The following is a 26,388-nucleotide window of genomic DNA, read 5'->3' on the forward strand; positions in this document are numbered from 1 at the left end:
ACCCTCAAACTAACCTCTATTGACTTCACCCCATTCCTAAGAGGTCTGTAAGGCCCGTGCATAAGCACACAATCGTGCCTACTGTCCCTGTCCTATTGTCCCCAATTATTAGTTCCTATTTCTTATATTTAAACTTATGTTTATTCTTATTTCTATTGTATTGTAAGCTTTTGACAAAATAAATAAATAAATAAAATATTTTATCTAACTCTTGCTGGGTTGTGTAAAAGCCAAATTGTTCTTTATCCTTATTATAATATGTTTGTACTTGCAGATAAGGCCACCATCCTATCTCAATTCCCTGAAGTGGTAATTGGTTCCTAGTTTTTAATTCCCCTTTTTCGTTTAGCAAATCTCTATAGTTTATCTTTTTGGTACAATCCAGAACATTGGGATGTATTACTGCTTCTATTGTTGATAACCTTCATGGCACCTTTACATAATGTTCCTTTTTATTTTTTTCCATGTGTTTAGCAAGGCATCTCTCATCCAAAGTCTTTGAAAATACGAGTGATATTTACGCTTCCCATCCCAGATAAATGCATGCCAGCCAAGTTGTAGGTCAAAGCCCTCTAACCTTAATATCCTTCTATTTGTCAAATTGATCCAATCTTTCAGCCATGAGGCTATTTCCGCTTGATAATATAATTCAAACTCTGGGAGACCTCCTTTCTTTCTAGTATCTTGTAATAATTTGTATTTTATCCTGGCTTTTCTCTTCTGCCAAATAAATTTTGAAATTTGTTTGTTTAAATCTTCAAAGAATTTTTTCCCCAACTTGACTGGCACCGTCTAGAACAGGAATAGCAACTTTGATAAGACATTCATTTTTATCATTGCAATCTGCCCTAACAAGGACAGTTGTATCCTGGCTCAGTTATCTAAATCTTTTAATATTTGGGTTATGAATTTATCATAATTATCCTTTTTGATTGAGGAACATTTAGCTGTCAGCCGTATCCCGAGATATCTTACTTTATTTACTACCTGTATACCTAATTTGTTTGCAAATTCTTCATTCTGTTTGTGCAGTTTTTTGTTATTATTTGGTTTTTTCTCTATTAATTTTCAGCCCCGACACCTTTTCAAATTCTTCTATTTCATTCATTAGTATAGTGCTTGTTTCTTTTGGGTCTTCCATTATGAATACCATATCATCAGCAAAGGCTTGGAGTTTATACTCTTCTTTTTTAATATTTAATCCTTTGATATCTCGGTTCTGTCGTATTTTATCCTGGGTCTTCTGAATAATACCTCTTCTGCTAATATGTATAACAATGGGGCCGGGGGACATCCTTGCCTCACTCCCTTACTTATCTCTAAGCTATCCGTAATTTCTCCATTCATTATTATTTTTGCTGTTTGTGTCTTATAGATTATTTGGATAAGTCCCAGAAAGTTTTCACCAAATTTCATGCTGATCAGCGGTATATTGCCTTTTAAACCAGCCGTGTCCGATCTGGAATCCTCAAGATATATTGAGATTGTAATTCTTAGTCAGCACTCCCAGTGATTGGGAATCCTGGCTAGGGACTGTAGGAGTTATAGTTCTCACATATTGTTGGCAAAGACAAATTTTGTAAAAAACTGACAGAAAGGCAGTTGAAACTCTTTCCAGTCTGTTAGCAGGAAAACACGGTACATTTAAACACAATTATTTTTTAAATGCTCGATTTCAAATTGGATGATTTATTATACAAGTTTCTAAGACATTGGAAAGGGAATATAATTGAACACATCAACAAAGTCCTTCTTAGGGCTTTCTGGATTAATAGAAGAAAAAAAGGTTCTTTTTTATCTTTTTCTCTGAAAATGAACATTCACATCAAACAGAGAATAATATAAGCATCTGTGTTTCAAAACATATATTCAAAACAGATGACAGCTTAGCTATGTAGCACTTTATATTCTATTGTATTTTTTTAAAGTGAATTGTAATGATAAAATGTTTGTAGTTTAGACTTGACCTATGGGGTCCTTCGTGCTCTCTGAGCTTGGTGGTTTTCTTACAGATGTTTCATAGGTAACACCATCAATGCTAAAAAGGTGTAGAGCCTGCTCTTATTTTATTTATATCTTATATCCCAAATTAATTCTTACTTGTCATTAATCATACCAGAGCAGCAAAATATGGACAAAAAGAAGCCTTCATAGAACTGAGCCCAGATTTAATATCCATTTCATTTTCCTTCCATTTTCCTCATAATCTTGTGAACAAGGCCACATTCCAAACAGTTTATTAGTGTAAAATTTATTGTATCATAGCATAGAACTAAAGACTGCATGATTCCCAGGCACTTCAAAATCAACATGTTCATGCAGCCAATCGCAATAAATAACAAAGCTTGTAGGTTTACTGCTATAGTATAATTCTTCATACTTGGTAACATAAACTTTTAACTTTCTATAATGTCATCATTTCCATTAAACTATTGTAAAAATTACAGATCAAGCTACAAAGAAAACTCTACTATTTTTATATCAGGAAGGTAAGAATTTTACCTTTTGGTATTTTTTATGATGGTACATATACCTAATTGTCTTGTTCAGGTGTTGTACCTTGAGCTGGAAAATAAATTGTTCACAATTAGCTTTTGGGCAGATTAAATTAGAAACTTACAGTGCATATTCCTCTCCCAAAATTATATGAAACCGTTACAATTTGAGATTTATGCTGGTATAAGTATCCATGAATATGAAATTAAAGAGAAGGGAGATTTTTGAGTTTAGTCCCTATTTTGAGAAAATCAAGTTGTTGGGAGTAAAATAAATCTCATAATTTATCTAACCTCAATATATCCTCAAATTAGAGAAAGATATAAATTTAGAAATCAAAGCAATGATTATTTACATTCTATTTTTATAGTCAATCATATATGCATGTGTGTGCACGTGTGTGCATGCACGCACACACACACACACACACAACCCCTTGGAAAATTCATTACAATTATCAACCAATATACATGCTTCTTTCATACTATTATTCATACATACACATAGACCTCCCCCCAACATTCAGAAATGATTTCCGCAAGGATCGCGTGTCAAATTCAGGAACTAATATTCTGTTTCCTTTTCATAAAATACCAAAGAAATAAACACCCAGGATCTTTCTTTCCCCTCTCCCTTTTTGATTTCCTTGCAGACACATAGGCAGACATTTTGTGTGGAAAAACATACATCATCATCTGGAAAAGCCAGAATTCCAGGACCGCCATGATCCGTGAAGTAAACGAATACATGATCCTTGGGGCCACTGTAAAATTTAAAAAAAACTCATCACTTATTTATGTTTAGAGTCTGGTAAAGTTACATTAGCAATAAAGTCATCTTTTGAGAACCTAATCTTTCCTTTTTCCTATTACCTTTGTAATACTTTTCCTGACCCTTTGTTCTTTACTGCTTCAGCATCACCCCTCAGCACGGCAAGGAAGTTATCTGGTGTTACATCCTACAGATCGGTACAAATTGAAAACCGAAATGAGCTCTTTGTTTTGTATCTGTAGCAAGCAACCCACAACCAGCATATCTATTAATTTATATCCTGCCTTTATTATTATATATAATACAATAACACTTTCATTATACGTAAGTAATAGCAATGTTTCTCCACCAGAGGGATAAATACAGTATAGGATGCAACTCTCATCATTGAAAAAAAGCCTGTTGGAGAGAATGATGAGAGCAGAGAAAATACATGCTAATTGACTGGTCTGAGGTAACAAAACTAGGTATGGAGTCCAGGATTAAAAGTCCAGGAGCGTAAAAGCTAAAATGAAATAGCATTTTCAATTGTTTGTACTCTCTTATTATTTGGATATACAGTATTTTTTTATTTGGATTTAATTACTGCTTTCATAGCAACAAGCACTGTTTCATCTGCATTAGCTTTTCTGTTCCATATCATCATGCAAGGAAATCAGACACTTACATCATTTGTGTAGTCCTTTAATACTCCTTTGTATACATCTGTGCCATTTGGTCGATTAATAATAATGCCTTTGGTTGGATTGCTGGAAATGGAAAAAAGGGTGAATATTATAGACATACATAAAATATCAGTCTCCAGAGATTTCACAACATGAACTTCAACTGCTATAGAAAGGAGAACCTTATAAAGCAGGTCTAATGCTAAATAAGAATTATATTCATTAGGGGGAAATCTAGTTTTTCCTTCAGGGAAGCCAATTTCCCCATCCTGATCCATTAAACTTTCTCCCTTTACTTTCCTTTTTCCTCCAATTTCATGATAATATTAGTCTACAGCTAAGGAAGGAAGGAAGGAAGGAAGGAAGGAAGGAAGGAAGGAAGGAAGGAAGGAAGGAAGGAAGGAAGGAAGGAAGGAAGGAAGGAAAAGAAAACATTATGATTCCCAAGATGAGCTATGAGCTAGCTTGTGATCACATTCTAAGGAAATATATATATTTTCTGTTCCCCTTATGTCTTCATTCAGATTTACAGATTTACTCCCACTACTTACAACCACTTAGTTGTTGAGTGAAGTGGTCATTGAAATGTCATGTGACTGTTTTGCTCAATGACTACAACCCCATCGCTCTGTTGCAATAATTAAGTGACTGCACTGTATAGTGACCTACCACGGAGTGGGCCTGAGCCTCACAACACACCCGGGAATCCCAGGCCTTCTCCCTTCCCCACCAGAGAGAATGACTACAAGCACCATTATTCTGGAAGACTCTGAACACTGGCATTCACTAGTTTCTGCCTCTCCAGAGGGAAAACACTAGTAAATGTCAGTATTTTGAGTTTTCTAGAATGCTGACATTCATTAGCAATTCTGCCAGATTTAAGGCCCATTCCTCCAGCACGGTGGACAATTTCCCTTCTCTGAAGAGGGAAGGGCAAATTCCTCGGTGCACTGGGGAAATAGATCTCAAATCCAACATCTCTTCCACCTGCAACATTCCCTGATGGCTTCCCTGCTGACATTTTGGGGAAGCTGGCAGAGAAGATTGCAAATGGCAATCACATGATTGCAGGACACTAGTCGTAAATGAGAACAGGTTGTCAAGCACTCGAAATACACTTATGGGATTAGGGGACCCTGTGCAAGACTTTATGATGGCTGAAAGTGCTTTAGGTTGTAAAGTATCCTTAGTGAGGCTGTCATGACCACAAACGGTCATTAAACAATTGGTCATAAGTTGAGAAGTCTCTGTATTGATCATTCCAGTGGAATGCAATCTGTGTTTTTGTTTCCTGAGGAAAAAAATAGGGTGTTAAGGCAGTTGGATAAGCCCAAATGATTTGGTTGTGGATGCGCCTGAAAGCATTACATGAAATTCATCAAACAGTAAGCAAAGGTGAAGTTGTGAAATTGAGACTTTATGAGAAAAAAACTCTTGTAACTTTATCTGTAGTATTGTTATGGCTAAATGTTTATTACTTACTCATCATTATAAGCAATGTCATCATACATCATAACAACAATTTGTTCATCTGGTATACCATTCCGGTGCACAATTTGGTAAGCATGACATGCATCAGCCTGAAAAATATAAGATAGCTTTCTTTACCAACTGTTTTTCAACAGAGACAAGACAGTATGACATTATATGGATTCTGCTTAAGTTAATATCTTGTTTCTCACAATATAGTGTTGGAACACAATTGTTCATTGAGAATCACAGAGAGCCTCTTCCCAGAAAAAAACATTCAGAGAAGAATAGTTCAACGGGGCCCTGAGCCACACATACTGAACACCAAGCCAAATCTGAAAACAATTATATGATACTAATAGGTTCATATCTGCGGTGTTCTTTATGTGTTACGGCTTAGTTTTGTGGCTCTTGTTTTTGTGAAACTATTCCATTTTCCATGTATATCCCTATTTTTAAAATTGTCAACTTAATTATTGTTCACTGTACAGTACCCAAAATTGAGTTATTGCAAAATGAGAGGTGGGTTTAGAGAAACTCCAAAATTCAGAGAAGAAACATATTGTCAGAGAAATGCCAAGGGGACTAGAATGTCTTCACCTGACAAAATACATCCAAAGAAGTAGCAGCAGCATCACCTAAAAGTGAATCCTTAGAAAGCAGAGTAGGAATAGAGAAGATGGAATGAACGTGGATCTGGGCAGGTTCCAATGAAAACATGATGGACGACTCATGGCAAGTCCATCTATGAGAAGAAGAGAGGGAAGAAGGAAGGAAGGATCACTTTGCATGGTGCGGATGGAACATAGATAGGAAATGCAAGAGTCCATAGTGGAAAAATATTGAGCACAATGCTGGGGATGAAAAGGTCTGTGTAAAAGGCAATGGGAGAATGAAGAAAATAGCAGGCTGGGTGACACACTGGGGAGAGAGAAAGATAGTGCCATCTAAAAGAAATAACTAAGGAAACAGGTATGAAACAGGTGAGTGACATCAGCAAGTGCACAGAGACCAAAACAAAATAGGGAGGAAAACGGTACTCACATCATTTTGGAAGAGGTCACTTATCCCAACAGTTACTTTGTTGGTGGTCAGAACACCAATTCCAGAATTTCAGAAGTGAATATAGCCTCTACCATAGATTCTCTGAGTTGAATTAATGTTAAACTCAGAAGTGAATATAAGATGCATAATTCCAGTAGCATGGTCTGTATTCCTGTATATTACAGTTTAAGCTGCAGGTTCTAACACAGTATTGCAAAGAAGTCCAGCTAGTACTCAATTATCAGAAAACCAAAATGATGGCATTTGCCAAAAGGCTCACAAGCCACTCCTGGACAATAGATGGCCAGAAGATTGATTATGTCTCTTTTTTCAAATATCTAGTCTTCTTTCTGCCAACAGTAGAAAAACCCAGGACTGCATTGCTTACAATGCACAGAGCAGCTCATCCGCTATCCTTAAAATTCCTCAAAATAAGAGGTGATTACTATATACCTTCAAAAGCCAATAGCAAAACTTCTTTATGGTGTTCAGCTGGACCCCTTCTCTGATTTTGCACCAGCAGAACGTATTAAATCCAAATTTCTAAGATAGGCCCTTCAAGTCCCAAAATGAGTCTCTAATGGTACCCTGAGACTAGGGACACTACAGTGAAGATTACTGTGTGGGTGACCATAGTCAATTATTGGTTCGACTATAATTTCCCCCCTGCTTGGCCTTGTTGACTAACTACGAGGGATGATTTTCAATCCACATGAGAAAAGACAATGGCAACTAAGATGTCATCCTTGGGCTCCTCTCTACATTTTCCGGTCAGCATGGGATATGGTCAAGCCAAGGTGTGTAGCAAAAACGTATTACCAATTGGATTTAACCAGGTCCCCACCTTATCGCCAGTGAATCCAACAGAAATTCTGTCTTCCCTATTGTATACGTAACTAAACTTGAAGTATCTAACCAACAGAGGTTTATTCTGGCGGGATGTCATGTCCTCTCTTCAGCTGTCCTTGAAGACTGTTAGAGGAAAATTCTCTACCAACAGAGACAATGTCCTTGTGACTCTGAACACACAGAAATAACAGAACCCATATTTCTCCAGTGCCTATATTACAGAGACATTTGCACTAGCCTCATCTTACCAGTACAGCACAATGGTTACACCTGGGTACACCATTACCCAGGGTGCATAGGAGAAGTCTACATCTCCCTGTTGTTTACAGATACCGACCCTGATACAACATACGTTGTCATGTTGTATGCATCAGTGCTTAAAACTCAACAGATGATCTGTGCTATAAACTAGTTCCAGTGAGCACTACTTCGTCCTCCTAGAGTGCTCTGTACTGTGATGATTTAGTCTATCACTTACTTATATGCCCCCTACATCCATCTAATGCTTCTACCTCTTTTAGATTCTTTTTAGACTTTTGCTTTATATATACACTTCTGTTTTATATTCTTTAGCTTTTTATAATTACTATTCTTTAGACTCTGAGATATTTTCTATGCTTTTTAATTGACTATAATTCACCCTTATGACCAAAATAAAGGTTTGATGATGTGGTAAATTGCAGGTGTACTTCTGAACTTTCCAGTTGCAACAGAAGACCATTTTTACAGCATTCACGCTTTACTGAATTTCTGTGGTTTGCTGCATGGGTCACTGCTTGGGAAAGAGAAGCCAACACCTGCAAAATCATGAGTCATCCTATATGCTCACAACAATACATACTTTTTCATTTTAGCCACTCCATTATAGTAAGCCTAACTTATTCCAAATGAAGAGCAGGAAAAAGTGGTGACAATTTATTATTTACCTTGTAAATGTTTCTACATGGTTTGAAAAATACTGGAAAAACTCCTTTAAACCAGAAATTAAACCTATAGCTAAGCCAAAGGAACAATTATCCAAGTTCTTATTGTTGGATGCTATTCACAATATCTGAAGTCCTCTAACTTCCTCGTTCAGATAGAAACAGATATTAATCAACATTTAACTTTCACAGGACACTGTAATGAATCTTTCAAAAGTGCTTAAAAAGTCAATAATATAAAAGATTTATTGCAAACAAAACCACCCCACACTGCATTATAGTGGATATTAGTATTTTCCTTAATATTTTTTTCTTGGAAACACAGAATGAACAGCATTTCTTAAGCCAACAATTCTGAAAATGTATATGTATATATGTTCCAACAGTAGGACAACTTTGTCACACAAAATGCACAGGTTAATGTTAGGCTAGGCTTTCCATTTTCTTCTCTATTGCAAACATAGTGGAATAAAAATTATAGAAACGTTTTAGCCAAGTCACATACTGAAATGTCACAGATCAGATGGAGATGAATAATAAAAAGTAAACAGAGAATAAAAAACACCTGAAGACAGAGCAATTTTTAGGTATAATTTCTCAACCTTGGCAAGTTTAATATGTGTGAACTTCAATTCTCAGAATTTTCCCAGAATTCTCATGCCAGGTGGGGAAATCGGGGAATTGAAGTCCAAATAATTTAAAGTTGTCCAGGTTGAGAAACATTGATTTTTAGGCCATGAAAAGAGATAGAATTGAGTTGTTTCTACCATGGTCATTTTGTTTCCTTCAGTGAAAATTTCAGACTTGACTCTTCTTTAAGAGGACTGCACATTTCTGCAATGTCTAGTTATTCTAGCCAATTGCAGTTTGGTACAGTTTCCATCTTCCATCAACAAGTTTCTAGTTGCAATAAGGACAAACAAGTTTGATGCAAAAGAGAGGAAGATTTCACAATAAAAATCACTGCAGCTTTTATTTAGCGTTTTTTTAAAGTAAACATCCTTCTGCAAAATCTGAGAGCTGCTGTTTTATATCTTCTGTTGCAACTTCACTTCATTGTTGCAACTTCTCTTCTCTTGTCTATACGAAATTTTTCTTACCTCAAGATTCCTCCTCCGTACATATTTTTCTGTCTGTTTCTCTTTGACCTGCTTTGTACTTAATGTTTACAAAACTGAACTGGAACTGCAAAACTTACCAGAATGCCCTATTTACAGTACTTCTTGCTTCATGACTATCTTACTTAGTGACCATTCACAAACACAAACATTATCAACTGTAACTAAAAAATTATTTGAGACCTATGTAGCATTCACTACAAAATTTTCTGACAGTGTGAAACTGATTAAAGTCTGGTCAGTTTCAGGCTGCAAGGTTCTAATCAACTAATTAAGGTCATAGACCTGAGCCTGTAAACTTGCATTAGCACGTTTTAGGGAAGCTCGGGGGAGCAGCTCAGGGAGAGAGTTTGTTTAAGCAATCTCTCCAATCGCTAAGGGGGCAAAAAAGGAAGGAAAAACAGGTTGTACGTTGTACCAGAGAAATTTATCTGAATGAGATGGTAGCAACCAGTGATCTTCACAACATATCTCTCTCATTGATGTATTCACTTAGCGACCAAGTCATTGGAACAGAATACAGAATGTTTTGAAACTTGGCTCGAGCCTCATGAATTAATTAGGTCATCCATCGGAACCCTGACAGCCGCTAGATGAGGAGAAAGTATAGTCTGTTCTGTCTCTGCACTGCAGCAAAGAAAGAACAAACGCCAAACTTCTTAAGTGTCTCAAACTTTGCTAAAAATGTTAAGATTTGGTGCCAAGTTGGTGACTTCTGGATGGGTCAGGAAGTCTAAATAAATCTAAATCATACCTGTGCTAAAAGCAGATTGGAAGTAATGTTTTGATTCTACTTATTCATCTTGCTTTCCTACTCAAGAGGACAGTTAAGACAATTAACAAGAACAATGTCCTCTACCATATTACACCTCATGCAGAGTTTCTAGAAGATTGGTTACAGTAGTGGCTCAGTTACTTTGATGGGCAGCTCAGGCTTAAAAATCTTGGGTTACTTCATTATTATTATACATCTGGATATAGTATTAATAATAAAAATCCCGCATTGAGTAGGCTAAACTTCAACAAACAAGACATTCATTCTCAGTGCAGTCTACTGACATTTTTAGCTAGGTAGAGAGAGTTCTGAAAAATTTCATTCAATTTAGCATGAAGTCCTCTGTTTATTTATTCATTGTTCAACTGGAACTCAAAGCCTTCTCACCTGGTGCCTATAGTTATACCAGCCATTGGAACCAGCCACAATGACAACCCAATGCTTGCCTCCATCCTCAGGTTCCTCCAGGGTTAGGGTACTAATTCCCAGCACACAGCTCAGAAATACAGCTACCTTCAAGGCCATCTCTTCTTTCTTTACTCAAGACCTACCAGAAGTGGGAGACAAGATAACAAACAAGATATGAAACAAAGTCTTAGCAAAATGCCTGTAAAAAGGAATTTTACAAAGTCAATCTAAGTATTATTCACATACTTACAGTATGTGTGCAGTAAGGGATAGAAGAATATGACTTCTTTTGAATTTAGTTAAACTAGGCATATGCACCTAAAATTAGCTGATAGATTGATTTGTTATTGTATTGCATTTATACTTGACTGCTTGGAGTTAGATCCATGGCTGGTGCTTTAGCCACCATTACTATATTGGTATAGTATTCTATACCAGGGGTCGCCAACCTTTTGGACCTCAGGGACCACCAAACTCATAATTTTAAATCCCGTGGACCAGTAATAGGAATTTTGACTGACTGTGGCTTGCTGACGTTGGTGGGAAGCTTGGTCCCATATTCCAGAGCCACAATAGTCACAGGACTGGCCCTTTGGTCATCCCGGAGCAACTCCTCCAGTCCATGGCAGGCCAGTGCACCCGGGTGGAAGAGCAGCTGCCCGCCCCCACCATTGGTCTTACCTTCCAGTTCCAGCTCATGTGACTCTACTCAAGGTAAGGTTTGTACTCAGCTGAATGGTAGGGGCCAGCAGGTAGGCAGGCTATGTGGCCGGTGCAGCCTTGTGTTCCCGCGCAGCCTGGATTAATTGCTTTGGGGGGACATTTCGCTGCGGCCCACCAAAATCTTTTCATGGCCCACCAGTGCTCTATAGCCCACCAGTTGATGACCGTTGTTCTATACCAGCAGTTGCCAACCGGTGGGCCGCGGCCCACTGGTGGGCCATGAGGAAATTTTGGTGGGCTGCAGAGAAATCTCACCCGCAGAGCACCCCCCCAAAGCAATTTATCCAGGCTGTGTGGGAACACAAGGCTGTGCCGCCCACATGGCCCCCAGGAACTCTCTCCGCCCACTCACTCCTTACCCTGGTAAACTTGCCTGCTAAATTGCTATTTTTCCTTTTTCCAACCATCATTTGTTCTGCTGTGCCAGGAGATTTAGATTAGCTAGGAAGCAGGAAATGGTTGGATTTCTTGCTTTCTAGCTAAGCACAGCCGAACCTCCCTTAGGACTGAAGGTTTGCTTGCAAGCAAATTCAGTGCAGACTCATGGCAAGCAAATTTGAGAGACTGAGCTAGCCAATGGCAGATAGATTGATCACTGAATGATTCTGTGAGCAACTCAATCTGCCTGCTTTGGGTAAAAGTTGCTCTTTTTAAAAATAATTTAATATTAATTCAGTATTTACATGCATGGTGTGTTGTGAGTTAATTTTGTGAGTTTGCTTGCTAGCCAATGGCAGATAGATAGATCTTTGAATGAATCTGTTATTCTATGAGCGACTCAATCTGCCTGCCTGCTTTGCCTGATTTTGGGTAAAAGTTGCTCTTTTTTTAAAATAAAAAATTCAATATTTGCATGCATGGTGTCTTGTGAGTTAATTTTATGAGTTTGCTTGCAAGCAAATTTTATGTGACAGACTGAGCTAGCCGATGGCAGATAGATCGATCACTGAATGAATCTGTGATTCTGTGAACAACTCAATCTGCCTGCTTTGCCTGATTTTGGGTAAAAGTTGCTCTTTTTTAATAAAAAAATTAAATATTTATATAAATATTTATATGTATGGTATTCAGCTTTGTTCGGGTATTTTCCCACGTCATTATAGTTGTGCTTTTAAACTATAATGATGTGGGAAAATACCCGAACATGTAAGTACCTGCGAAAACTTAAGAAAACTTAATATTTATATGTAACAAATATTTATATGTAAATATTTATATTTACATACAAGCCATGCCTAGCCAGTCACATGACCATCAAGCCACACCCATAAATTAGGCCATGCCCACAGAACCGGTTAGTGGTCCCTGGGATCTAAAATTATGAGTTTGGTGGTCCCTGAGGTCCAAAAGGTTGGCGACCCCTGTTCTATACCATACTATACCACACTGACAACTTAATTTGTCCCCAATTTAGCTACAGCAAAAACTTTCTAAATTTGATCTATTTATTCTTACATAAATGCACTGTTCACCATAGTCTAACTGTAGACTCTTTCACGTTTTCTTCTTTCTTTTAGTTTATACAAAACAATGAAAAGGCAAAAGGGCACTGCAAGTCATTAAAAATTGTTTATCACTTGCACAAATCACCCAATGATCCAGCTAGTATAAAATATATATAGATTGCCCTAGTGCTTCTCTAGCTTTCACTAATTAAAGTGAGAAAAAGCAGATACCCCCTATAACATGAACCATCAGGACGGGGAGAGCGGGAAATATTTTTGCTTCAACAATTTTGGCTATAGAAAGCACCGTGCTGACATCACCCAAGGAAACAAAACTAAAAAACCCCAATTATTAGGATCTTTCTTTTTCTTTTTTAGTAAATTAGGCACACTTAGTTTAACGGAGGCTTAATATAAGGTAATTGTGCCTGTTTAAGTAGAATTATATGCCACTATTATTTGGGGATATGGCACAATTTCAGTAGAATACATTGTAGAGGCTCTAGATCAGGGCTGTCAAATCTGTGGGCTGGATGCATCACCTGCCAGCCTTGCCCATGCCTGGTTTAGTGAAAGGGGAAAAAAGTCCCAACGTTACATGACACTGTGACTATGTGAATTTGACACCCCTGTTCTAAACAAAACAAAAACAAAAAAAGCTGATGTGCAGATACTGCTACATATCAAGATTCTGTTACTATGAAAGTCACTATATAAAAAGGGGCATGTTTTCTTCTCCAAAGCTTGTTGTGATAATTCAGTCCAATCAATTTTGCAGCAATTTGCTTTTAAATGTCTCGCTTTATGGGAAGCAGTTCTGGCATTGATTTTTTTTTTTTTTTTGGCTTAGCTTATTGACGTTGACTTAAAATGAGTACATCAGGAAGTTGGCTTCTTTCAACACAGAATCACAAGACATTATGGTGTTGATTCTCCTTACGTAGAGAAGTTGGGAAATCACAGGAACTTTTCAGAATATGCAAACATTCCAGTATATGCAGTTGAACTCTCTTGAGTACATAATTATACCCAGTGTGCTGTACTTTAAACTTAATTACACTGTTTTTTAAAAAAATAAATCTGCAGGTTTTTGTGAGACTTCCTGATAAATGCAATATTAAAACTATGGATTAAGGAGCTATTTGATTAAATAGCCTCATCATTTTTAGATAAAAACAATCCAAGCTGGCTAGCAATGACCTATTAACATTTCTAAGAGAAGGAAAGGACTTGATTTTAATATCATTGTGTTGATTTGTCCACCAACAATCTTTGAGAGATCAGAGTTCTAGGTACATGCATTCAACCCACTTAGGATTCTGGCTAAGCCAGTTAAGTCACACATACACCTGTCTCATATTAAAGGTGGACCCCAAACACACCCAATTCCCTTCCGGTCCTGTTGTCATGCTTGGCAGGGAAAGATAAGCATCAGAGAACACTTGGGAAAGCTTATCTACCACTCTTCAGCCTTCTTCCAGACCACTAGTGCTCCTCATACCCTGACTTTATGCTGTACTTAAAAGATTATCTCTTCAGTATGTTGAAATTCTTAACTCATAAACTCATTTTCTTACACCACTACTGCACCCATGGCTGAATTGATTACAAGTGGAGCCAGCTTTACCAAGTATCTTATAACCTACATGTAGCTTTCAGGATGTTGTTTTTTTAATGTTTCAAGTTATATGTTCTTGTCCTGATTCTACTATCCACACTCCAGCAGCACTTCATTAACTTGTGACCCATTGCCCCAAAATGTCAGGGTCCAAACTACATGTTTTACCAGGGTTCTATAGATCTCCTGATTTGAAGCAAATAGGGAAAGAAACCACCTTTCAATAATCAGAAAAACCTTAGAAAAACAAAATTTATCCAAGCCAGCCAGACACCAATGAAATCATGTTACAATGGAGATTTATCTACTTCTACTTCAAAAAGTTACATTTTCTTTCATTAACTAGTGATAACAGTAACATTATCTAGACTTGATTAGAACAGAATACCCAGCCACTGAATACTTCAAATGCAAAACATCAATTTATTAAAGAAAATTTATGACCTCCCAACTCACTCCCAGTGACTCCTGGTGGCTTACAAAAATATAAAAGGCAATATAAAAACAGTAACCCGAAAGATAGTTCAGTCTCATGAATCATTAAACTTATGGCAATTTTAATGCCCCAATTTTACATTACATACATATGATCAATTAGGCATTTGTCACCTCCCAATTGGATTGCAGTAATATCTTCTACATGGGGTTGCCCTTGAAGAACCTTGAAGCATCCAGAACCTTCACTTGGTGCAAAAGGCAGCAGTGCAGACAGTTATGTGTATTTCTACTTTGCTTATCATGCTGAATTGGTTATCAGTCTGCTTCCAGGTCCAATTCAAGGTGCTGGTTTCAATCTTTAAAATTCTTAGCATGGGACAAAGTTATCTGAGGGACCACCTCATCTCAATTACATCTGCCCATCCTATCAGATCTGGCAGAAAGTGCATGCTGCAGGTCCTACTTGTTAGAGAATAATGTTTGGTGAGTTTGAGGAGGTACATCTTCTCTACAGTGGTGCCCCTCTTATGGAACTCCCCCCTCCCCCAAAGTGAAGTCAGTTCCATCCCTATTTACTTTTCGAAGGATGATGAGAAGTGAAACATCTTCAAAGAAAATCCAATTGCCTCTTGGGACAACTATGACCACCATGACCTGGATGACTGAGAAACTCCATAAACATTAATTTTGGGTCCTCCATCACAGTGGTTGCCAACCAGTGGGCCAGGGCCCACTAGTAGTCCATGAGAAATTTTTGGTAGTCCGCAGAGAAATGTCCCCTCCAAAGCATTCCCCAAAGCAATTAATCTAGGCTGCATGGGAACACAAGGCTGCGCCAAATGGCCCGCGGGAACACAAGGCTTGCGTCACTTGCATTGTGAATAACATGAAATAGTGAGGGGAAGGGGAAAAGGACGGAGGGGGGGAACTTGCCTCACTCATCCCATGTGCCTCACCTGGCCACCGGGCTACTTCTTTCTTCTTCTGCTTTTGGCTGCATGCAAGGAAAGCAGCAAAAGTCTTTCTTTCTCTCCCCCAAACTCTGCCAGAAATGAGTCTTTGGCTGCTGCTTTCCTTGGATGAAGCCAAAAGTCTCTCTCTCTCCCACCCCCCACCGAAAATGGAGCTGGAAACGGTATCCTGCGATCCCAAATAAAGAATGATCGATCGATAGGAAAACGAGATGGGGAATTTTCCTGCAGACTTTTTTTTGGGATTTTCACAGGGTCTCTGGTCCACAGGATTTAAAATTATGAGTTTGGTCATCCACGAGGTCCAAAAAGTTGGTGACCCCTGCTCCATCAGAGGCCTAGTAGAATCTGACGGTTCTGTGCCATATCTTAGCTATTCCTAGCATTACCCTCTTCTGGACAGAGAGCTCTGATTTTGTTCCTGGGATCTGTTGCAGCCACCCTCCCAGCTTAGAAGGCTCAGCCCCAAATGTTCCTACTGCCATTGGGACACTTTCCATACCCTCAATATGAACATACACACAACCAGTTTATTTAATGCCTGTTGCTGATAGGGAAGGGACACTTTCCATGTTGTTATGAAGCATCTGACTGTAAAAGTAAACAATAAATTAATTTGCTATTAGTATATACCGCTAAACGAACACTCTAGAGACATTTCCCCCCATTTCCTCCTTTATTAACTATTGGTATGGGAAACCACCAAATACATATAACTTTCCTCCTACATATCATTTGAAATCATGCATGAGTTTTCACTAGTCATATAACTGTCAAGGGAACCCTTTGAAACTGGAGCACTAAAATATTATAGTAGTTAGACTGTACAAAATAAGTAACTCATTAATCCAACATCTGGGTTTCCACAAAACACTAATCAGTAAAATAGTTTAGAAGTGGTTCACTGTGTCAATAATCTGCAGCATGCTAGGTTATGGTTTCTGTGAACACAACTACTCAGGGCTCTTAAAATTTAAGGCTGCCCTTAAGTGCTTTTAGAAAAGTGGTTTGTAAAACTTACTGTTCATAAAGAAATATTAATTTTTATTTGGTGAGAAGTCTTGAATTTCAGCCATGTTGACTCCCACAGAGATAGTTTTTAAATGTTTGTAACATTTTTCCCTTCAATGCACTTTAAACAAATAGCCAAAAAAAGGAATGCTTAACTTCTGTTGTATTCTTTTTTCTGATAATTGTATTTTGGTCATTCAATTTCACCAAAGGATTCTGAGACATGTGTAGGCAAGATACTAATCTACTAATAATATAACTTAGGTAAGCATCATAGATTCTGGCCCGATTCCTGGCAACTTACATGAAGCCAAACACATCCACTATCTTGACCTGTTTTAAGTTTCACATTCCAATTTAAGAATCACTGTTCTAAAAGAAATGCACTCATCTGCTTCCTGAATCTTTAACCACTGGGGGTCCAACTACACAAGAGTTCTGACTACACAATTCAGTATCGCTACACGTTTTAGCCAGTTAACATTTTAAGTCTTGTGTAAATTAAAATGCTGAAAAGATAAGAGCATCCGCTTCAACAGTGCTTCCTCCACTCCCAACACAGAGAAAGCCAGGTATTTTTATTTTATTTGTCAATCGCATACAAGATAATAGGTATAAGTATAAACATGAGTAAGAATATAGGAAATAGGTACAAATAAATGAGGACAATAGGACAAGGACGGGAGGCACGATGGTGCACTTATGCACACCCCTTACAGACCCCTTAGGAATGGGGTGAGGTCAATAGTGAGAGTTTGGGAGGGAGGAAGCCATCGCAAAAGGGGCTAGTGAGACTATCATAGCCCAGCTGCAAATTTGGGGGTCACTTCTATCTATGAAACCATCGAAGCCCGAAAGCCATCAGGCCATCGATTCTCCACACCTGACGCAGCAGGAGCCGGGCATTCCCAGCCACAACTAGAGGCTGCGAAACCAATACTGGGAAATGGCTGTCGTCGTTCTGGCGACCCTCGGCAGGGCGAAGTGCTGGATCCTTTCCAGCTAGTGATCCAGCTCAGCTATTCTTGGGACCTTAATCGAGTCTTTCGCCCCTTCAAGGGAGGGGAGGGATGAAGATCGCGAAATGTAATCCCAATTCCGTCCCATCCCCGGCAGCAAGAATAGAATAGCTTTTATTATCACTTGGAATGTACACCAATCGGCATTCACTTAAAATGAAATTTCGTTGCAAGGCACCCGAGTGGGGTCTTTCTTCAAGCTAATGCCCACCTCCTATCAATTCCACGTGCTCTTTCCGCCAAGCGACATTTAACCTTCCGTAAGTGGGCTCTTACCTACACTGGGAGAAGATACGAGGTGATGGCGAAAATGGGGCTGCTCCCGCCCGATCCGATCTCTCCACCTTCGCTCCGTCGGAAAACAGAGAGCCAACGGCGGCGCCGAAGGTTAAGTGGGGCTCTTTATCAGAGGGGAAGGAGGGGAAAAAAACAAAAACCAAGAGGTGGGGCAGGCGCGTGATTGGCGGACTTTGCGACCATTGACCTCCCAGCAAAACGCATCCAGCGGCCAGGCCCGAGCGCGGAGGATGGCAATCCCTCGGGATGGAGGCTGTCGCGTGAGAGAGCGTTGCATGATGGGAAAAAAGATAGCAACCCAAGGATAAACTCCCGTGGATGTGGGTAGTCGGGGCTGCGACTGGATTAGTCCTGGGAGGGTAGGAAGCGCCTCGCAAACAGGATTCCCGCTTGTGCAGCCCGGTGCGTGTTTGCTCAAGCGTTCCGGCGGTTTCTCTGGATTAGCGAGTTTTCTTTTTTTTATACAAGTCGCCCAAAGGTCGCGTTCCTACAGACACTCATATGAGAGTTAACCTCATTGACCGCAGCAGAAAAAGAAAATACTTCTGAATGCGCTCGTTTCTCCTGACTAACAATTTGCCCTTCCGGAGCTTTTACTCGCATTTTCTCATTAAAAAAATAGAATCAAATTGCACACATTGTGACATCCTACAAAGAAATTGGTAAAAGACATCTTTAATTAGAAAAATAGCGGAAATAAATAATTGCATTTCAAGATGAACCATAGATTAGTAAACCATACTTTAGCCCTTTCATCTTATCTTATATTTTCGAGATGAACAGTGCCCTAAGCAGATTTTACCTATGGACTATCTATCTTAACAGTCAGCTTTGAAAATCATTATGTGTGTCATCAAGTCAGTGCCTATTCTTAGCAGCCAGATTTTTTTCTCTATAATGATCTGTCTCTAACCTGTTCTTGCAAGTTTTCCAATGGTGCATACATTGCCACAATGATCAAGTCCATTTGCCTTGCTGCTTGGTTGTCCTCTCTCTTCCATCTTTCCCAACATTAGATCCTTGTCTTATGTCTTTACATAATTTGTTCTAAGTAGGATAATGTGAGCCTGGTCATTTGTGCTTCCAGTGAGAATGCTGAGTTGATTTGATTTGGAAGTTTTTTAGCCTTTTCCTTTCTTTCACTCCTTAAGCGTGTATGTGTATGTCCTTCCCTAATTAAAACATAAATGATCCCATTTCTGCTGTCCTGTTCTTGAAAGAAATGCTTTAAAAACCAGGAAAAGTAATTTTATATAGTAAAACACTAAAATTCAAGCACAGTACATGAAATGGTGTAGGGCAAGGGTCTTCAAACTTGGCAAGTTTAAGACTTGTGGACTTTAACTCCCAGAATTCCTGAGCTAACATGATGAGGAGGAATTCTGGGAGTTGAAGTCTACAAGTCTTAAAGCTGTCAAGTTTGAAGACCCCTGGTTTAGGGGGGAAAGCTACTCCAGTGCTGTGAATATATTTCACATTTTACTATGTATGTTTTCTCACCAACCAAAACCCATTTTTAAAAGACACTAAAAGATTTCAGACAGTGCCCTCTACTGGATGAAAACTAAAATTCCATCATTAGCTTGAGGCTAGCAGTCAAATCTCAAAATTAAATTGCCTAATTAAACTCACAACTCTCTATGTCTTCCTACTTGAAAATGACTCCATTATCTTAGCCTTTATTATTTTAACAATGATTGTATAGATAAGAAACATAAATAAGTATTTCTCCCCAGTAAATTATGTTGAGGTATAATACCTCCCAAGATTTATTAATACAGAATAAGTCCTGCATTCTAATTTAAATTTTTTCCATAATCAGGCAATTGCGGTGATAACTAAAATATATTACATAGATGTTATATTCCTATGTGTATAACATCTAAACATAAATCAAGACAAACAATTACACTCTATAAAGAGTTGATGTGGTTATACAATAAGAAACATGTTGCATATATTCAAAGCACACCTTTTATTAGTATTAATCACATTTGTTATGAATAAAAGCAAAATACCTCTTGAAACAAAGGATGCCTTGGAAATATTATATGAAAATGCATAATGGCTGACACTAACTCTCCTAAATCTACAATTACCGTATTGTCACCCAATTTTGGCTGAGCTCAAAAAAGCAAGCAAGGTTGGAACGGGATAGTTCTTGGATGGGAGAGCATCAAGAAATTGTAAAACTAGTCTGGATGGCGAAATAGATTACAACCATTCTGGAAACGGCAGCAGCAAATCCTTTGCATTGACACAAAACAAAATCGGACGTGTCCATGTAATCGCCGAAAAGTAATTTAAAGTAATTTAAGTAATTTTGTTCAACGTAAATTGGTAGTGCAATATTTTAGGTCGCCGATTCCCACCTTGGAACATTTAAAAGTGTATGGACTTCAACTCCCCAAATCCCTAAGCCACCAATGCCGGCAGCAGAATCCTGGGAATTGAAGTCCACACACCTCAAAGTTGTCAAGCTTGAAAAACACTGTTCTACATGTGAATTTGTATTGTAGCATGCACCTAATCATCATAAATGTGTAGTCAGTATCGGCGTTTCCAGTCAAAAATGTAATCCTTTCCCATTCTTTCATTCAACACAAAGCAAAAAAAAGAAAGAAAAGCCCCAAATAACCCTCTTATTTCTGCTACCTCTTTCTTACTATATTACTATCTTACTATGTTACTATGTTACAGAGCACCCAATTATGACATCGAACATGTAAACAAGCTAAATTCACTACTAACATGGGCAACATCCTGCCCACACGCTTTTATCTTTCTTGGTGACTTCAATCTACCTCATATTAACTGGACCCTAAACGAATGTAAAACTGAACCCATACATGCAACCTTCTACAATACTGTAACAAATCTGGGACTGGAACAACTAGTAACCAACAATACTAGACTTAATAACTGCCTCAATCTCATCTTCTGCAATAGTTTGAGTTCAATTTACAGAATACAAATTAAAGAACCCTTTTCCAACAGTGATCACAACACGATTGACTTTTGTCTCAACATATGTCCACACAAAAATAATCACAACAACATAATCCCCAATTATAACTTCAAAAAAGGCAACTATGATCTTATAGATAATGATCTCTCATCCCTTGATCAGCAATTTCTATTCACTGGATGCAATACTGTTGAAGACCATTACAACATATTTTTACTTGAAGTCAAAAGAGTCATCAAACTATATGTACCAATAACAACTCCCAAAACCAGAAAAAAACAGATTACCCATAACAATAAGGAAGCTTCAATCCAAAAAGAGATCACTTTGGCAGAAAAACAAATCTGGTCACGTTGCCAACTTCAAAAGCTGATACAAAAATTTATGCCACCAGATAAAGACCGAATACATCAATTATCACATTAAACCAATTCCACCCATGCTTTCTACAATTTTGTAAACAACAAATGAAAAGACTCAAGGTCCATCCCACCCCTGAAAGGGCCTAATGGTAAAGACTGCAATGACAACACCATTAAAGCCAACCTCTTTAACACATTCTTTGGCTCAGTATTTGTAAACAGCAATGGATCATGCCCAGTATTTCCTAGTCGATCCACAGACAACTACAATGATCTAATACATATCGATTTTACAGAAGACAATGTTGAAAAAGTACTACGCAATCTAAAACCATCCCTATCTATTGGACCAGACGGAATATGTGCCTACTTCTTAAAAAAGCTATCCACTGTCATAGCCAAACCTCTAAGCATAATCTTTGAAAAATCTTTCAGGACCAGCTCCTTGCCAAATCTATGGTCACAAGCCACAGTCATTCCCATCTTCAAAAAGGGAGACCCCAGCCTAGTTGAAAATTACAGACTTTATGCTGCGTCACCTGTAAAGTCATGGAATCAATTATTAACCAATCCATTATCCTCCACTTAGAGACAAACAACCTACTCTCTAATAAACAATTTGGTTACAGAAAAAAACTATCCTGTAATCTGCAACTCTTACACTGCAAAAGCAAATGGACTACACAACTTGATCAGGGCAAAGCAATAGACGCAATCTACATAGACTTCTGTAAAGCCTTTGATTCAGTGGTACACGACGAACTACTACTAAAACTAAAATCTTATGGTATCTCTGGACACCTACATAACTGGATAGAAGCATTCATGTCAGACAACAAATGGTCAAAATTGGGAGAGTCCTATCAAATTCTGTACCTGTCAACAGTGGTGTCCCCCAAGGCAGTGTTCTAGGACCTACTCTCTTCATACTCTACATAAATGACCTCTGTGATCATATTAAGAGCAACTGTGTTCTCTTCGCTGATGATGTAAAGCTATTCAACACCACAGAAAATACTGCTACCCTTCAAAAAGACCTCGACTATGTATCAGAATGGTCAAACAAATGGCAACTTCAAATCTCAAGAAACAAATGCTCTGTCTTATATATTAAATGGAAAGGACAAAAAAGAAGATCTAAATGGACGTTAAATAATACTATTTTAAAGGAAAAAAACTTCACACAGTGGATGGAGAAAGAATTGGCTTTTTTCTTTAGAGAAAACAAAAAAGAAGATACATCAATTCAGAATGTATGGGATACAATGAAGGCATATGTTAGAGGCTTAATAATAGACTATACAAGGAAAAGAAATACTATGAAAAGATTAGCCTCTAAGGCCTTAGAGGATAAGTATAAAAGACTTGAAAAAGAGCTACAGAAAATGCCACAGAAAAGGGACATCAAGCTAAAAATGGATATAATTAAACACAAAATGGGACAAATAGAAAAAGAAGAATTAGCACAGAAAATTAAAGGTGCTAAACAGAACTACTTTGAAGACGCAAACAAACCAGGTAGATGGTTAGCATACAAATTGAGAAAGGAGAAAGAATCAAGGAAAATATTGCAATTAATAGATGACCAAGGCCAAGCTTGCTATGGTAGTAAAGAGAAGAAGGAAATCATTCGAGACTTCTATGGGAAATTATATATGCAAGAGAATATTGATGAGGAAAGAGTTAAACAGTACTTACAGAATGCTAATTTACCTCAGATACCTAAAGAGATTGAAACAATGTTAGAAAGCAATATAACGATGATGGAGTTAACTGAAGCACTCAAGAAGCAAAATAATGGAAAGGCACCAGGCCCAGATGGACTTCCAGCAGAATTTTACAAAACATTGCAAGAATCGCTGAATCTTCCATTGCTAGAAGTTATGAATGAAGTTATGTTAAATAAGAAGATACCTAAATCATGGTCAGAAGCCTATATTGCACTTATTCCAAAAGAGGAGGGCGATCCATTACAAATGAAGAACTATAGAAACTATAGACCCATTTCTCTACTAAATGCAGATTATAAAATTTTTGCTTCAATATTGGCAGAAAGACTTAAAAAATATTTAAATAATTTTATTCATCCTGATCAAAATGGATTTCTGCCAAAGAGACAAATTAAAGACAATATGAGAGTAATCTTGGACACCTTGGAATACTATGAAGCACATCCTGAAAAACAAACGCTCTGATATTTCTAGATGCACAGAAGATATTTGATAATGTGAATTGGCAATTCATGTTATTTCTGTTGGAACAGATGGGTTTTGCTAGAAAATTTATTCAAGCAATAGAAGCTATATACTATAAGCAAACGGCAAAGGTAATGATAGAGGGAGAACTGACAGACTCTATCAATATAAGAAAAGGAACATGACAAGGGTGCCTACTATCACCTTTGTTGTTTGTGTTAACTTTGGAAGTGCTAAACAGAAATATTAGAGATGAAAAGAATATAAAAGGAATGAAAATAAAAAAGGAAGAATTTAAGCTGCAAGCATTTGCAGATGATCTAGTTTTCATCTTAGAAGACCCTTTAGAAACAGCATCAAAATTTATAGAAAAGATAGACACATATGGAAAGGTGGCTGGTTTGAAAATAAATAAAGATAAGACAAAGATCTTGACAAAGAATATGCTATTAAGACAAAAGGAAGAACTGGCAGACCTATTGAAAATTCAGGTCACGAATAAGATCAAATACTTGGGGATACACTTGACGGCAAGATGTAGTACACTAAAAGAGAATAATTATATCATACTTAAACAGCAGATAGCGCTAGATCTGGCGAAATGGGAAAATTTACAACTGTCACTAATAGGGAGAATTTCAACAATCAAGATGAATATATTACCCAGAATTTTATATTTGTTTCAAACAATTCCAATTAGGCTTGGAAAAGATTACTTTGAAGATTTAAATAAAATTGTGTTGAAATATATATGGCAAGGTAAGAAAGCAAGAATAAAGTTAAAACTTTTGCAAGATGCTAGAATTAGAGGAGGATTTGGTTTTCCTAATTGGGAGTTGTATTATCAAGCTACAAATCTGATGTGGGTTAAGGAATGGATAACACTAAGAAATACTAGATTGTTGACATTAGAAGGACATGATTTGTTGTTGGGGTGGCATGCTTTTTTATGGTATAAAGGAACTAAAACACAGGGGTATTTTAGAAGACATTATATACGGGAGTCTCTGTGGTTAAACTGGGAGAAGATTAAAAGACAATGTTATTTGAAAATTCCAGTCTGGCTATCGACTATTGAAGCATTTTCTTATCCTATAATATACAAAAAGGAACAAACAGTTAGATATGGTGAAATATTGAAGAAAAGGGTGAACTCAAATCTATACAAAAACTAGAGGAACAAGGTATAAAGATGAATTGGTTTTCATATGCGCAAATACATTCAAGGTATGATAAAGATTCTAAAATGGAAGGTTTCTATGATAAATTGACTGATTTAGATAAGATTTTGACAGGTACTGATGAAAATGTGATTAAAAAATTGTATGGATATTTATTAGAAATTAAATTAGAAGAAAAACAAGTTAAAGAAACTGATTACTTGGGGGAAGAATTTTGGATATGAGATTGATTTAGAGAAATGGCAAAAATTGTGGTCTCAAAATTATAAAATGACAATGTCAACAGAATATAAAGAAAATTTGTATAAGACGTTTTACAGGTGGCATTTTCCCCCAACAAGAATAGCAAGAATGTTCAAGAATAAATCCGAAAAATGTTGGAAATGTCATCAGACACCTGGCTCATATTACCATATGTGGTGGACTTGTGCGGATGCTAAAAAATACTGGACTAAAATCCACATGTGGTTGGAAAAAGTGACAAAAAAACATAGACTTGAAACCAGAGATATTTTTATTGGGAATTTTACCTGAAATATATAGTAAAGACTTGAAATATCTGATTGTAAATGTATTAATAGCGGCTAGGATTGTATTTGCCAAAAACTGGAAAAACGAGAAAACACCATCACAGGAGGAAATCATTAAGAAAATATTGGAATGTGCTGAAATGAGTAGATTGACATCTGAAATTAGAGAACAAGAGGATAAACAATTTTATAAAATTTGGGGTCTATTCTATCAATGGTTAAACAATAAAATACAGTAATGAAGATAATAAATATATAAAGATGTACTTCTTATTATATCTACAAAATGATTTTAGGATAGATTTGGGATGATAATATGAACTGTTATAAAACAAACTAAGTAAATTATGATTATCTTGTAAAACATGAATGACTAAAAGTATAGTCAAATGATTAATAATGATACTAAGGTATTTAATTTTTGATTGAAAATACGAGATTATATGCAATGTAATTGTAATTGAAGACTACGAAATGGAAGCACAAAACAATTTGTAAACCAACCGGCACACTGTATGTATACATATGGAAGATGGTTTGATGTTTTTATGTTTTGTTTGTTTATGTTTATTTTTAAAAACCAATAAAAACTTTAAAAAAAATACTTCAGCTTCAACCATAACAATACAAGAGCACACAATAGATACAAACTCAAAGTAAACCACACCAAACTTGACTGCAGGAAATACGACTTCAGCAACAGAGTGGTCAATGTCTGGAATACTCTACCTGACTCTGTGGTTTCTTCCCCAAACCCCAAAAACTTTAACCTTAGACTGTCTACTATTGACCTCACCCCTTTCCTAAGAGGTCTGTAGGGGGCGTGCATAAGCGCACCAAGGTGTCTACCGTCCCTGTCCTATTGTTTCTTTTATATTTTATATTTATTTTTCTTATATGCATCCATTTCATGTATCCATAACTATGTTTACACTTATACCTATTATCTTGTAAGAGATTGACAAATCAAAATTCATAAATAAATAAAAAAGCAAGCAAGGTTGGAACGAGATAGTTCTTGGATGGGAGAGCATCAAGAAATCGTAAAACTAGTCTGGATGGTGAAATAGATTACAAACATTCCGGAAACGGCAGCAGCAAATCCTTTGCA

General features: G+C 37.3%; 1 protein-coding gene across 2 annotated transcripts in view; it reads right to left on the bottom strand.

Annotated features, from left to right (window-relative positions):
- LGMN (legumain) overlaps positions 1–18,107 on the bottom strand; it is a 29,397-nt gene extending 11,290 nt beyond the window's left edge. The window contains exons 1-7 of one of the 2 annotated variants that reach the window (XM_087922107.1): positions 18,025–18,107; positions 10,499–10,658; positions 5,415–5,512; positions 3,935–4,016; positions 3,369–3,454; positions 3,184–3,259; positions 2,503–2,565 (exon numbers count right to left, since the gene is read on the bottom strand). In XM_087922107.1, the coding sequence (XP_087778233.1) occupies positions 2,503–2,565; positions 3,184–3,259; positions 3,369–3,454; positions 3,935–4,016; positions 5,415–5,512; positions 10,499–10,636 (543 nt within the window). In that variant the 5' untranslated portion in view covers positions 10,637–10,658; positions 18,025–18,107. Of the gene's footprint in view, positions 1–2,502; positions 2,566–3,183; positions 3,260–3,368; positions 3,455–3,934; positions 4,017–5,414; positions 5,513–10,498; positions 10,659–18,020 lie in introns of both variants that reach the window. The other variant, XM_026713266.2, reaches the window with a different exon arrangement.
- Positions 18,108–26,388: the final 8,281 nt, after the last annotated feature.

This window comes from Pseudonaja textilis, chromosome 1, assembly GCF_049901715.1.
Source record: "Pseudonaja textilis isolate UNSWEBS1 chromosome 1, rPseTex1.2, whole genome shotgun sequence".
NCBI classification, from domain to species: domain Eukaryota; kingdom Metazoa; phylum Chordata; class Lepidosauria; order Squamata; family Elapidae; genus Pseudonaja; species Pseudonaja textilis.